General features: G+C 48.0%; 1 protein-coding gene across 2 annotated transcripts; it reads right to left on the bottom strand.

The window, feature by feature from the left end:
• Nucleotides 1–1631: 1631 nt before the first annotated feature.
• On the bottom strand, nt 1632–12942 carry LOC138770857 (putative uncharacterized protein DDB_G0271982). 2 transcript variants are annotated; one of them, XM_069950118.1, is made up of 11 exons: nt 12845–12942; nt 7681–7702; nt 7435–7456; nt 7291–7323; nt 7179–7217; nt 7034–7084; nt 6686–6784; nt 5969–6073; nt 4281–4385; nt 2424–2475; nt 1632–1716 (listed from the first exon to the last, which is right to left on the bottom strand). In XM_069950118.1, exons 1-10 carry the CDS (start codon nt 12857–12859, stop codon nt 2427–2429), a joined length of 540 nt encoding a protein of 179 aa, XP_069806219.1. In that variant the 5' UTR covers nt 12860–12942; the 3' UTR covers nt 1632–1716; nt 2424–2426. The 2 variants fall into 2 exon arrangements, with proteins under 2 accessions (XP_069806219.1, XP_069806220.1); XM_069950119.1 differs by lacking the exon at nt 7179–7217 and having other exon boundaries at nt 12845–12941.
• Between the last annotated feature and the right edge of the window lie 2227 nt (nt 12943–15169).

Here is a 15169-nt window from a genome sequence, read left to right as displayed (position 1 = left end):
GTGGCATCAGTAATGCCTTGGATGGCTCAGAGGATGGTGTCCTATATGAAGACCGTGTTACCAGTGATAGTGAGCCACTCAGCCAGACAAGTTCAGACAGTTGTGAAGATTTGGGATTTCCGGATGACTAGAGAGCTATATTTCACAGAAATAAAAAGGAAGGTGTTACTTTTTGCCAGGTGTTACTTTTTGCCAGGTGTTACTTTTTGCCAGGTGTTACTTTTTGCCAGGTGTTACTTTTTGCCAGGTGTTACTTTTTGCCAGGTGTTACTTTTTGCCAGGTGTTACTTTTTGCCAGGTGTTACTTTTTGCCAGGTGTTACTTTTTGCCAGGTGTTACTTTTTGCCAGGTGTTACTTTTTGCCAGGTGTTACTTTTTGCCAGGTGTTACTTTTTGCCAGGTGTTACTTTTTGCCAGGTGTTACTTTTTGCCAGGTGTTACTTTTTGCCAGGTGTTACTTTTTGCCAGGTGTTACTTTTTGCCAGGTGTTACTTTTTGCCAGGTGTTACTTTTTGCCAGGTGTTACTTTTTGCCAGGTGTTACTTTTTGCCAGGTGTTACTTTTTGCCAGGTGTTACTTTTTGCCAGGTGTTACTTTTTGCCAGGTGTTACTTTTTGCCAGGTGTTACTTTTTGCCAGGTGTTACTTTTTGCCAGGTGTTACTTTTTGCCAGGTGTTACTTTTTGCCAGGTGTTACTTTTTGCCAGGTGTTACTTTTTGCCAGGTGTTACTTTTTGCCAGGTGTTACTTTTTGCCAGGTGTTACTTTTTGCCAGGTGTTACTTTTTGCCAGGTGTTACTTTTTGCCAGGTGTTACTTTTTGCCAGGTGTTACTTTTTGCCAGGTGTTACTTTTTGCCAGGTGTTACTTTTTGCCAGGTGTTACTTTTTGCCAGGTGTTACTTTTTGCCAGGTGTTACTTTTTGCCAGGTGTTACTTTTTGCCAGGTGTTACTTTTTGCCAGGTGTTACTTTTTGCCAGGTGTTACTTTTTGCCAGGTGTTACTTTTTGCCAGGTGTTACTTTTTGCCAGGTGTTACTTTTTGCCAGGTGTTACTTTTTGCCAGGTGTTACTTTTTGCCAGGTGTTACTTTTTGCCAGGTGTTACTTTTTGCCAGGTGTTACTTTTTGCCAGGTGTTACTTTTTGCCAGGTGTTACTTTTTGCCAGGTGTTACTTTTTGCCAGGTGTTACTTTTTGCCAGGTGTTACTTTTTGCCAGGTGTTACTTTTTGCCAGGTGTTACTTTTTGCCAGGTGTTACTTTTTGCCAGGTGTTACTTTTTGCCAGGTGTTACTTTTTGCCAGGTGTTACTTTTTGCCAGGTGTTACTTTTTGCCAGGTGTTACTTTTTGCCAGGTGTTACTTTTTGCCAGGTGTTACTTTTTGCCAGGTGTTACTTTTTGCCAGGTGTTACTTTTTGCCAGGTGTTACTTTTTGCCAGGTGTTACTTTTTGCCAGGTGTTACTTTTTGCCAGGTGTTACTTTTTGCCAGGTGTTACTTTTTGCCAGGTGTTACTTTTTGCCAGGTGTTACTTTTTGCCAGGTGTTACTTTTTGCCAGGTGTTACTTTTTGCCAGGTGTTACTTTTTGCCAGGTGTTACTTTTTGCCAGGTGTTACTTTTTGCCAGGTGTTACTTTTTGCCAGGTGTTACTTTTTGCCAGGTGTTACTTTTTGCCAGGTGTTACTTTTTGCCAGGTGTTACTTTTTGCCAGGTGTTGCCTATATGGAGCAGAGAGATGCCAAAAATGTTATCAAGCGTAGAGGTGCATTCCATATAGCTATTACTTAGAGTGCATAATAGCAGTATAAACAGTGCAAACAAGTAACACTATAAGGCCATGTTTACAAAACACAAGTATTTATCACGGCCGTTGTTTCTGATTTGCAACACGGCCGTGATTAGTACTTAGCTTACATTTTGCTGCAGCTAGAGGGAATCCCGGCAGGAGTGGATACACATAGTACACACTCCGGGCCAGAGCCGCTAGCGGCCACAGAAGACATGTCCATGCACACAATGGAGCGTGCAGCTCCGGCCGCATTCTCCATTGTGTGCAGTGGTGAATTCGGATGCGGCCTCGGATGTGTACTCCCACATCCAAATTCATCAGAAATTAAGATCATCCGGCCAGTTCTGTATCATCGGCCGGGATGATCTTCAGTAACCCTGGCCGTGTCACAGAACAGCCAAAGTGATATGTAATGTGAACTTGGCCTAACTCTCTAAAGGCAAAAGTACAGAGCATTAAGGTTCCCCCTGTATACAGCAGCGGGGATATAAGGCGAGGGTCACACTGCATTCACAGCCTTTGCCATAAAATCTATGTGCCCCCCGACCCAGAGGATGTCACCTACCCCCCCGACCCAGAGGATGTCACCCCCCGACACAGAAAACAAGGGACAATGGAAGGATCTGCTATACTCACGGTTTACTCCACAACGGCCGGGCGGCGGCAGCAGCAGAAGATGGATCTTAATCTAAGAAACAAGAAGCAAGCTGACATGAAGCCTGAGAGACCCCGGGTGAGGAGCCCACTGAGCGACTCTCTAGAGAGTGGCTGACATCATAGGGGGCGACCTCTCTGCACAATGTGCTGCTGCTCCTCCTGATCGCTGATCCCGGCCCCATAGATGCCACCATACTGGTCTATCCTGAGGATGGGCAGCAGTGTTAGAGCTTGTATACGGGACGTCCTTTAGCCTTAGGCACATGTCAGACTCAGGCCCTCCAGCTGTTACAGAACTACAATTCCCATCATGCCTCAACCTCCAAAGCTAAAGCTTGGTTGCCCAGGCATGATGGGACGTGTAGTTTTTTTTTTGAACAGCTGGAGGACCTGAGTTTGACCCCACTGAGGATCTCCTGTCTGTCTCTTGGGGCAATAGTGGAATCCTGCTCCATGCCTACTGGTGCCCATATAACTGGTCAGAACAGGACAATCCCTAATGCTGTGGCCCCCAACCTGTGCCTCTTCAGCTGTTACAGAACTACAACTCTCATCGTGCCCTGACCGCCTCCAGTGCATTGTATTCCAGCCTGAGACGTTCCCATCATGCCCTGACAATCTGCCTGATGGGAGTTGTAGTTTTGCAGCAGCTGTAATGGATCCTATACCCCCCGGTGGTGGCATTGTGCAGCAGGATATCCCCATGACTGACACCACTAGACGGCGCCTGTGTGTGCAGACAGGTTTGATACTAAAGGAGTAGTTCAAAAAATTCTATTTAAGAATCTACTGGTGCCAGAGATTTGTCACGTCTATTTAAAAATCTCCAGTCTTCCAGTACTTAACAGCTGCTATATGCCCTGCATGAAGTGGTGTATTCTTTCTAGTCTAAATAACTAACACAAAATGGTGCTCAGCAAAGTGGGGTTACCAGGTTCTAGGAAGAAACACTTAAAGGGGTTATCCAGTGCTACAAAAACACGGCCGCTTTCTTCCAGAGACAGCACGACTCGTGTCTCCAGTTCAGGTGCCATTTGCAATTAAGCTCCATTCACTTTAATGGAACTAAGCAGAAAAACCCCGCCCAAGCTGGAGACAAGAGCGGTGCTGTCTCTGGAAGAAAGTGGCCATGTTTTTGTAGTGTTGGATAACCCCTTTAACTTATCAAGTGATGTTTATAGAAGCGTGAAGTTAAGACCCCCAGACTGGCCGCCCTATCATACACTGTGTATATCCGCCTATCAGGTGCTAATAGAGAGTGCAACACTGTGTATATCCGCCTATCAGGTGCTTATAGAGATAGTCTGCGGCTCACACAGTGTTGCACTCTCTATTAGCACCTGATAGGCGGATATACACAGTGTATGATAGGGCGGCCAGTCTGGGGGTCTTAACTTCACGCTTCTATAAACATCACTTGATAATAAGTTACGTTTTATATCCTCGTGGGGCTAACCTCGCTTCTAGTGGGCTCAGTGGCCCTTTGTGTTTTTCAGTGTTCTCTCCAGTCTGACACAGTGCTCTCTGCTGCCACCTCTGTCCATGTCAGGAACTGTCCCGAGCAGGAGAGGTTTTCTATGGGGATTTGCTGCTGCTCTGGACAGTTCCTGACATGGACAGAGGTGGCAGCAGAGAGCACTGTGTCAGACTGGAGAGAATACACCACTTCCTGCAGGACATACAGCGGCTGATAATATCTGGCACTTTATGGCATCAGTTTATTTGGAAAAAAACACAGTTGGTGAACTACCCCATTAATGTCTCCCCTGGGGGCAGTGCAGTGTCTATATGGCGGTGTCATCTATGTGTCGGTGTTGGTGTACTCCATCCACTTACATGGCCAGACGTCTCTCTCTTTTCTCTTTCTTCTGAGCTTCACGCTGCATCCTGCTCTCCATCTGCCTCTCGGCCTCTCGCTGCTTTTCCAGCATTATCTTCTCCCTATTGTACATAACACAAATCCCCTTATATGTAACTATATAAAGAGCGGGAGACATTAGGACTCTGTACATTTACCATATTATACACAATCAGGGGTATTCCAAGACTGAGGGTTACCCCTGGTGCCCGGCAGGATATGCCCCATGACCGGCACCACTAGATGGCTTTATATTAGGTTTTATATTAAAGGGGTACTCTGGGCAAAATGTATTTTTAAATCTGTTATTACGTAAGGAAAGTTCTACAAATCCCTAATATACACCAATTATGGGAAATGCACATATAGGGCTATTTCCCTCAATTTAGTAGATCTGGCAGACTCACTTCCTTAAAAAAATAGTGACATCACGTCTCAAGTGTAGGGTCCAGCAGGGGGCGCATGTAGAAGTAGATTGGAATTAGAATAGACGCCTTCTCCCTCCCCCTGCCTATCTCCCGCCCCGGTCCTATTACACCTGCTGCCCGCTTCCAGGCAGCGGGGTGAGCGCTCCTTATCTGACGCTCACCCCTTCTGCACCTCCTGTCCTCTGAAAGAGTCTCCCCCTGGGCCTCAGCGCTTACCCCGCCGAGAGCGGGTGGCGGGTGAGTGCTTCTCCTTGGGAGCGCTCGCCCCGTTGCCTGGAACCGGGCAGCAGGTGTAATAGGACCGGGGCGGGAGATAGGCCGAGGGAGGGAGAAGGCGTCTATTCTAATTCTAATCTACTTCTACATGCGCCCCCTGCTGGACCCTACACTTGACGTGACGTCACTATTTTTTTAAGTAAGCCTGGTGTGTTGAACCTGACCGTCTGGGGGTGACTGCTTTCCATAATAGATGGGCAGTGGGAACTTCCGGAGTGGACGGGACAATTGCTCATAGGATCTGGAGGCATGGGTCCGTGGACAACGGGTGTGACTGAGATTTGGCTCGGAATCAGCCAGTGGGGCCCTTTGGAAGGGGGTGAACTGGCGGAGAAAAGAGCTAGAAGGGCGGTTGTGGTTTATCTGTTTTAGTTGACTAAGATGTTTTTTTATACAGTGCTGTGGTTGAGGCGGGGATGGGTCCTCCTGCCCTGCCTGGCCCGGTTCTCCGGCCCTTGGCGCTGGGGGGGTGCGGCCATCCTGCTACCTGAAGGTAGGAGTGATGGGAGATATAAGGGGTGAAGGGTAATAAACAAAGGTAGTAGGTAGATAAGATAGGCGCCCTGCAGGTTTACCCACACAGAGAAATGACAACATTATGGAAAAGTGGTTATTGTCTTGTTATGGAGATGTGGATGAAATGGTGATCTTGTTGAAGTGAAGATGTCGGGTTGGGGTAAATATTAAGTGTTTTATGCTGGATGTTTGTAAATTGTTAAAATTAAAGATAAGAAAAAAGAAAAAAAAAAAAAAAAAAGGAAGTAAGTCTGCCAGATTTACTAAATTGAGGGAAATAGTACTATATGTGCATTTCCCATAATTAGTGTATATTATGTATTTGTAGAACTTTCCTTAGTAATAACATTTAAAAATACATTTTGCCCGGAGTACCCCTTTAATGTCTCCCCCGGGGTAGTGCGGTGTCATCTATGTGTCGGTGTTGGTGTACTCCATCCACTTACATGGCCAGACGTCTCTCTCTTTCCTCATTCATCTGCGCTTCACGCTGCATCCTGCTCTCCATCTGCCTCTCGGCCTCTCGCTGCTTTTCCAGCATTATCTTCTCCCTATTGTACATAACACAAATCCCCTTATATGTAACTATATAAAGAGCGGGAGACATTAGGACTCTGTACATTTACCATATTATACACAATCAGGGTTATTCCAAGACTAAGGGTTACCCCTGGTGCCCGGCAGGATATGCCATATGACCAGCACCACTAGATGGCGCCTGTGTGCGCAGACAGGTTTTATATTAATGTCTCCCCTGGGGCAGTGTGGGGTCTATATGGCGGTGTCATCTATGTGTCTATATGGCGGTGCCATCCATGTGTCTATATGGCGGTGCCATCCATGTGTCTATATAGCGGTGTCATCTATGTGTCTATATGGTGTGTCTATATGGCGGTGCCATCTATGTGTCTATATGGCGGTGTCATCTCTGTGTCTATATGGCGGTGTCATCTCTGTGTCTATATGGCGGTGTCATCTCTGTGTCTATATGGCGGTGTCATCTCTGTGTCTATATGGCGGTGCCATCTCTGTGTCTATATGGCGGTGCCATCTATGTGTCTATATGGTGGTGCCATCTATGTGTCTATATGGCAGTGCCATCTATGTGTCTATATGGCGGTGTCATCTATGTGTCTATATGGCGGTGTACTCCATCCACTTACATAGCCAGAAGCTTCACTCGCTCTTCCTTCTTGCGAGCAAAACGCTCCATCTTGCTTTCAGGCTTGAGCTCCCTTTCAAAATCTCTTTTTGATTCTTCCCTAAAACACAAATCATCCCATATTTAACACTATAAAGACTGGGAGACATTAGTGGGGGGTCTGAGCTCAGAGACCCCCACTGATCAGGAGAATGGGGTCCCCAGTCCTGTGAATGAATAGAATGACAGGATACATGGAGCCGACCCTAGAGAACCTTTTAGAAACCTATTCCGGAAGGTTCTCTGCGCTCTAGTACCAGTGTAAGGGGAGCGCACCATGGGATGTGGATAGGGGAGGTTGGGGTCCTACCTTATGGGTTGGAGACGGGGAACCCAGATGTTTTTTTCTATGTAGCCATCACTGGTAGAGAAGAGAACTGGGGTTAGGAGAACAGAACAAAACAGAATCTACAGAAAATATTCTCTATCCGTGTATAATGAGGAGACCACCATACCAGAAAACCTGAGGGGCCGAGCGCACAGCGGAGATCCACCTGCAGGAGAAGCCATGGTAAGAAACATAGCACAAGTCTCCACAACACAGAAGCCGCCATATTTGTTACTCACGTCTCATCCGGTCCCTCGTCCTCATCCTCAATCCTGTTACAGAGGAAAGAAGAGAATGAGAATAACGGAGCCGCCCTCACATCTCGTCTCTAACTGAGGTAACAACGGCCGCCAGAGACGCAACCAGAAGGAAGACTTACTTACCAGGGTTTGTTGTCATCTACAGCTAGAGAGGAAGAAACAGACGAGATTTACTAGGATATTCAATATAAGTGACATCCAACCCCTTCACCATGATGGGGGGCGGGGGGGGGGGGAATAGAGGATAGCGGCAGCGGAGAGGGTGGATAGCGGCAGAGGGGGTGACATGGTGGAGGGTGGCAGGGTGTGATGGTGGCAGAGGGTGACGGGGGATGGTCGGGGTAATAGCGGGGAGATGGAGGTACTTACATAGCAAGACGCTTTCTGCAGACTATAGGGATAAAACAGGGAGAAGTGAGTGCAGGAGGCATTGGGAGGTCTCAGCTGGTTCATTGTATTAGAGATACACACATATATACAGAGGAGTGTATACATATATAATAGATACCTCCTCCAGATCACTGATACATATATACACACACACACACACATATATACACAGTGGGAGATGAGGTTTGTGGAGTCGGGCAGGAGCAGCAGTCAGAGACGGGGACAGAACTTATATTCTAGAACACGGAGGCTCCGATTTATTTAAGAAAGTAAAAGTAACAGAGCGGCGACAGATATAAGAAATCCTCCTGCTTCTCTAACAGCTATACAGGAGAGCGGCCACAATATCCCCCAGGATGTTACCGCACACCTCAGCCTGCCCCCCTCAGGACAGATCCTTACACAGCCTCCTCTTATTAGGCCAGCGATGAGCAGCCTCCTCCTATTATAAGGCCAGCAATGAGCAGCGGTCTCCTCAGCCTGCCCCCTCCCAGGACAGATCCTTACACAGCCACCTCCTACTATAAGACCAGCGATGAGCGACGACCTCCTCCTGCCTCCTCTTATAAGACCAGCGATGAGCGACGACCTCCTCCTGCCTCCTTTTATAAGGCCAGCGATGAGCAGCGGCCTCCTCCTGCCTCCTCTTATAAGACCAGCGATGAGCGACGACCTCCTCCTGCCTCCTCTTATAAGGCCAGCGATGAGCGGCGGCCTCCTCTTATAAGGCCAGCGATGAGCGGCGGCCTCCTCTTATATGGCCAGCGATGAGCGGCCTCCTCTTATAAGGCCAGTGATGAGCGGCGGCCTCCTCTTATATGGCCAGCGATGAGTGGCGGCCTCCTCCTGCCTCCTCTTATAAGGCCAGTGATCAGTGACCTCCTGCACCTGTGCTGATTTGGGCCAGACATGAAAACCCAGACTGGCCAGAAGGGAATGACAGGCCCCACTACCAACCTGCCCGCCATTCCATACAAATCCAGGCCGGTCTCCAGCCACTACCAGGAGGCCCATAGGAAGTAGTTTGCTGTGGATATTCAGCCTTCCTGGATTCCTCCATCTTTTCCCCAGCTTTCCTGGGATGAGACATGGACTGGAGCCTGGTGCACATGTATGACAGGTATCAGGGAGATATATAGCCATCCCCAACCACCAGTCCTGTCACTGTCTCACTATATATATATTAGTTAGTTTTTCTGGGACTATCCTAGGTAGCTGAATTTTGGGCAGGAAAGCACAGGAATGGCCATTACATGTAATTTCTACATATACTGCGCCCCTGCTGGATGCTGCAGGTATAGACTGGGGAGTCATGCTGTCACTTTTTTTTTTTTTTTACAGCAATTGTAGCCTGTCTGATCTAGTAAATTGTGGGAAATAGCATTGTAGGGGAGATTTATCAAACATACTGTAGTTCAAAGAGTCTGTGAGGAATGAAAGGAGGAATCTGATTGGTTGCTAGGGGCAACTGCGCCAGTTTCACTTTACACCATGTTTGATAAATCCCCCCCTATATAATAATATATATATATATATATATATATATATATATATATATATATATATATATATATATATAGCCCTCTATGATATTTACATAGCCCTATATGTTATATGCATATCCCTATATGGTATATACATATCCCTATATGTTATATACTGTACATAGCCCTATATCATATATATATATATATATATATATATATATATATATATATATATATATATATATATATAAATCACTACGTTATATACATAGCCCTACATGTGCATTTCCCATAACTAGTGTATATTAGGAATTTGTCTAAATTTGCTAATGAAATAACATAAACAATAGTTTTTGTCCTCTAATGTTCCAAGTATGTCCTGTCAGGCCCCACCCCTGTAATAATAAGTTTAGCCCCCCGATTCCAACCACAGGTGGGCTATTAACTCTATCATTGCCAGAGTGCAAAGGGCCTAAAAAAGGAGAGAGCGGCTGTATAGCAGTGTGGTTGTGGTGTAAGTCAGGTCCGGTTCGATAGTGGAGGGGAGAGGGAGTCAGGTGGAGTAGTGTGTATGTGTGTCAGGTCAAGTAGTGTGTGTTGGGGGAGGTCAGGTGAGGTAGTGTGTGTGGAGTCAGGTGGGGTAGTGTGTTTGGGGGGGGGTGTCAGGTGAAGTAGTGTGTGTGAAGGGAGTCAGGTGAGGTAGTGTGTGTGTGTGTGTGTGGAGTCAGGTGGGGTAGTGTGTGTAGGGTGGTGGTCAGGTGGGGTATTGTGTGTAGGGTGGTGGTCAGGTGGGGTAGTGTGTGTGTGGGGGGTTGTCTGTTGGGGTAGTGTGTTTGGGGGGGTGTCAGGTGAAGGGGGTCAGGTGAGGTAGTGTGTGTAGGGTGGTGGTCAGGTGGGGTATTGTGTGTAGGGTGGTGGTCAGGTGGGGTAGTGTGTGTGTGGGGGGTTGTCTGTTGGGGTAGTGTGTTTGGGGGGGGTGTCAGGTGAAGTAGTGTGTGTGAAGGGGGTCAGGTGAGGTAGTGTGTGTAGGGTGGTGGTCAGGTGGGGTAGTGTGTGTGGGGGGGGTTGTCTGTTGGGGTAGTGTGTTTGGGGGGGTGTCAGGTGAAGTAGTGTGTGTGAAGGGGGTCAGGTGAGGTAGTGTGTGTAGGGTGGTGGTCAGGTGGGGTAGTGTGTGTGGGGGGGTTGTCTGGTGGGGTAGTGTGTTTGGGGGGGGGGTGTCAGGTGAAGTAGTGTGTGTGAAGGGGGTCAGGTGAGGTAGTGTGTGTGTAGTCAGGTGGGGTAGTGTGTGTAGGGTGGTGGTCAGGTGGGGTATTGTGTGAGTGAAGGGGGTCAGGTGAGGTAGTGTGTGTGGGGGGAGTCAGGTGGGGTAGTGTGTGTGGGGATCAGGTGGGGTATTATTTAAAACCACTTAAAATGGACCACAAAGGTCAAACACAAAATCTAGTGACTCCTACAATGCTTAGGGTAACACTAAAATACCAGGAGAGGCAATAAAGCAATCCAAACGACTAGCATGTAATATAATCCAACACAAATGACACTTAAATATACAAAATAGCAGCAAAATGAATACATCAAAAAGTGCTTTGTGCCATAATTAACCATTATATGGAATAACATGCTATCCTCCTGGCATAATATCACCTAAACCCAGTTGTCACTGTCAGATTCCGTTCTGCAGATATGGGTTGGCATTGGCTGGCACCTTCTTGCTACCCTAGGCACCGCTCTCTCCCAGCACAGGAATCCTTGCCTCTGCCAGGACGGCTTTCTCCTCCTAGGTGGCGGCTTTGGATGCTGCACACATTGCGCGCAGTCTGACCCATTTTTGACACTCTGTCCATTGGTGCAGCACGTGGTGTGGAAGACGTTAATGTAAGTGTGATGTTCTCTTACTGGCAGTGTCCCCGGCCGAGCATCACACATAGGGCAGACCGTGCACATCATAGCGGCGTGTGCAGCATCCGGAGGAGAGAGACGTTCCCGGCAGCAGCAGCACAGCGCTTAGCACACTGGAGGGGAGCTGAGTGCAGCCTGAAGGACTCCTGAAATCTCCAGTGTGTGTTCTGTTTGGCGGGAGGATGGGTGCGCTCTGACACTACGTGGTCTGTGTGGCTGGAGGATGGGGGCCCGCTGATACTACGTGGTCTGTGCGGGCGGGAGGATGGGTGCGCTCTGACACTCTGTGGTCTGTGTGGCGGGAGGATGGGTGCGCTCTGACACTCTGTGGTCTGTGTGGGCAGGGGTATGGGTGCGCTCTGACACTACGTGGTCTGTGTGGGCAGGAGGATGGGTGCGCTCTGACACTCTGTGGTCTGTGTGGGCAGGGGTATGGGTGCACTCTGACACTCTGTGGTCTGTGTGGCGGGAGGATGGGTGCGCTCTGACACTCCGTGGTCTGTGTGGCGGGAGGATGGGTGCGCTCTGACACTCCATGGTCTCTGCTGGCGGGAGGGTGGGTGCGCTCTGACACTACGTGGTCTGTGTGGCGGGAGGATGGGTGCGCTCTGACACTCCGTGGTCTGTGTGGCGGGAGGATGGGTGCGCTCTGACACTCCATGGTCTCTGCTGGCGGGAGGGTGGGTGCGCTCTGACACTACGTGGTCTGTGTGGCGGGAGGATGGGTGCGCTCTGACACTCCGTGGTCTGTGTGGCGGGAGGATGGGTGCACTCTGACACTCCGTGGTCTGTGTGGCGGGAGGATGGGTGCGCTCTGACACTCCGTGCCAGTACCAACCTGTGCAGCACAATACCGCAAATACCATCCTGGCAAAGTTAAGGTCAGTTGACCAACGCCAGAGATGTTATCAGTATTTACATAGTATATCGCCCAGCCCATATATATATATATATATATATATATATATATATATATATATATATATATATATATAATGATACAGAGGGGTATAAACAGTTATGATAGGGATATCCCCCATATCAGATTATACCTGTCTGTATATGTGTGTGTATATATATATATATATATATATATATATATATATATATATATATATATATATATATATATATATATATATATATAATGTGTAGCTATACAGTGATAGAGAGGCATATATGTACAGAGGGTAAATATATATATATATACATTTTATATATATATATATATATATATATATATATATATATATATATATATATATATATATATATATATATATATATACACATAGGGGTATATTCATATATAACAGAGGGCAGCTCAACAGAAATAGAGGAAGACCACCAGGGGGCAGCAACACAAACACACAGCAGGTACCTTGGGGAAGATTTATGGTGCTGCACTATACAAGGATTCTCCTTGTTGCCCATAGCAACCAATCATAGATCTGCTTTTACTTCTCACACTGCTCTGGTATTATGAAAGATTGGCTGGTATTGATCTGTGATTGGCTGTTATGGAGCTGTGATTGGCTGTTATGGAGCTGTGATTGGCTGTTATGGAGCTGTGATTGGCTGGTATTGATCTGTGATTGGCTGGTATGGAGCGGTGATTGGTTGCTATGAACCTGTGATTGGTTAGTATGGAGCTGAGATTGGGTTTATGTGATGTGGTTGGTGTGTGTAATGGTGGCAGCGCCCCCTATAGGCTTACACATGACTGCAGTGAATACACAGTGTGAACAGGCTCTTACCTTCATATCCAACATGGTGTGTGCTCTGTAGTCCTCAATAATAGAAGAACACGAAAACCTGAAGAAGAAGCCAGAAACCTCTTATTCTTTGGATCTACCGGATCTCCAACAAATGTAAGTTCTACTGGGAGAGATTTGGGGGACACCAGGATTGGGGGTGCAGGGCGGGGGAGGGGGAGAGGATGGGGCCAATAAGGAGATACTTACACTAGGACTCCTACTCCAACTCTGAGGAAATCTGAGCTCTGCAGCAGCTTATATCACCTGTGTGATGTCATCATGTGCTGGTGAGGTCACTCTGTGATGTCACCAAGGCCTACATTGTGCTGGGGAGAAAGCGGAGAGCCAATCAGAGAGCAGATCATTGCTAGGTGCCATAGATAGATAGATAGGAGATGGATAGGGAGATGGATAGATAGATAGATAGATAGATAGATAGGAGATAGATAGATAGATAGATAGATAGATAATATATAGGAGATTGATGATAGATAGATAGATAGATAGATAGATAGATAGATAGATAGATAGATAGATAGATAGATAGATAATATATAGGAGATTGATAATAGATAGATAGATAGATAGATAGATAGATAGATAGGAGAGAGAATACCCCTTTAAGGGCATGTTCATACTTAATCCTTTGTGGATTTGATGCTGCCGATTACATCTATTGAAATAAATAGCTAATATCCGCAGCATGAAATCCAGAGTGGGGTAAGTACATGTGGCTGCATCCTGACCATTCGCCTCCATCTGTGAACCAGTGCTATGTTCTTGCCCCCCGGGTGAAAAGTTGCCATCTTGCCCCTTATATTGCTGGTTATATAATAGCAGGGCCGTTTCTAGAGGCGGACGGGCCAGGCGTCCGTACGGGGTGCCGACAGCTAAGGGGCGCTGGTGTCACCCCGCCTGCCCGCCCCATCATCTGTCCCTCCGGCCGCCCGCCCCATCATCTGTCCCTCCACACGCCGCCCCATCATCTGCTCCCCCCGCCTACCCCATCACCTGGCCAGACTGCCGTGGCGCCGCCTGCACGCTCCGCTCAGCTTAGCTTGTGGCCGGAGGCTGCATTCTGCCTCTGGCGACAAGAGGCTGCTCTCTCGCGCTCAGAACGGGGAGAGAAGACTGCATTTAGGTGAGTATAACTGTTTGTTGTTTTATACTGAAAGCCTGTAAAGGTGGGAAGGGGTCAAACAACAGGGGAGATGGCTACATGGGGGGAGAGGGGCTCTAACAGGGGAGATGGCTGCTTAGGGGAAATATAACAGGGGAGATGGCTGCTTAGGGGGCATATAACAGGGGAGATGGCTGCTAAGGGGGGGATATAACAGGGGAGATGGCTGCTAAGGGGGGATATAACAGGGGAGATGGCTGCTAAGGGGGGATAAAACAGGGGAGATGGCTGCTTAGGGGGCATGTAACAGGGGAGATGGCTGCTTAGGGGAAATATAACAGGGGAGATGGCTGCTAAGGGGGCATATAACAGGGGAGATGGCTGCTAAGGGGGGATATAACAGGGGAGATGGCTGCTAAGGGGGGATATAACAGGGGAGATGGCTGCTAAGGGGGGATATAACAGGGGAGATGGCTGCTTAGGGGAAATATAACAGGGGAGATGGCTGCTTAGGGGAAATATAACAGGGGAGATGGCTGCTTAGGGGAAATATAACAGGGGAGATGGCTGCTTAGGGGGCATATAACAGGGGAGATGGCTGCTAAGGGGGGATATAACAGGGGAGATGGCTACATCAGGGGGATCTAACAGGAGAGATGGCTACATCAGGGGGATCTAACGGGAGATGGCTACATAGGGGGGGATCTAACAGGGGAGATGGCTGCATAGGGGGATCTAACAGGGGAGATGGCTACATAGGGGGGGGATCTAACAGGGGAGATGGCTACATAGGGGTGATCTAAATAACAGGGGAGATGGCTGCATAGGGGGGCTCTTACAGGGGAGATGGCTACTTAGGGGGGAACTAACTGGGGAGATGGTTACATAGGGGGATCTAAATAACAGGGGAGGTGGCTACATAGAGGGGGGATCTAACAGGGGAGATGGCTGCATAGGGGGGGATCTAACAGGGGAGATGGCTGCACAGGGGGGGATGTAACAGGGGAGATGGCTGCATAGGGGGGGATCTAACAGGGGAGATGGCTGCATAGGGGGGATCTAAAAAGCAGGGGAGATGGCTGCATAGGGGGATCTAACAGGGGAGATGGCTACATAGGGGGGATCTAAATAACAGGGGAGATGGCTACATGAGAGGGGGTAAGGGGGGGGGGGGGGTGCCTACATAGGGAGGGCTACTATCACTA

Source organism: Dendropsophus ebraccatus, chromosome 13, assembly GCF_027789765.1.
Source record: "Dendropsophus ebraccatus isolate aDenEbr1 chromosome 13, aDenEbr1.pat, whole genome shotgun sequence".
NCBI lineage: Eukaryota > Metazoa > Chordata > Amphibia > Anura > Hylidae > Dendropsophus > Dendropsophus ebraccatus.
This window is presented reverse-complemented; position numbering and strand designations above follow the sequence as displayed.

What these genes read in the sequence shown, in the direction of transcription:
- LOC138770857 (XM_069950118.1), bottom strand. An exon ending in TCGGCCCCTCAGGTTTTCTG is followed by an intron (nt 7,085 to 7,178) that starts GTATGGTGGTCT and finishes CTTCTCTACCAG; the next exon opens with TGATGGCTACATAGAAAAAA. An exon ending in CCCCGTCTCCAACCCATAAG is followed by an intron (nt 6,785 to 7,033) that starts GTAGGACCCCAA and finishes TTTGTGTTTTAG; the next exon opens with GGAAGAATCAAAAAGAGATT.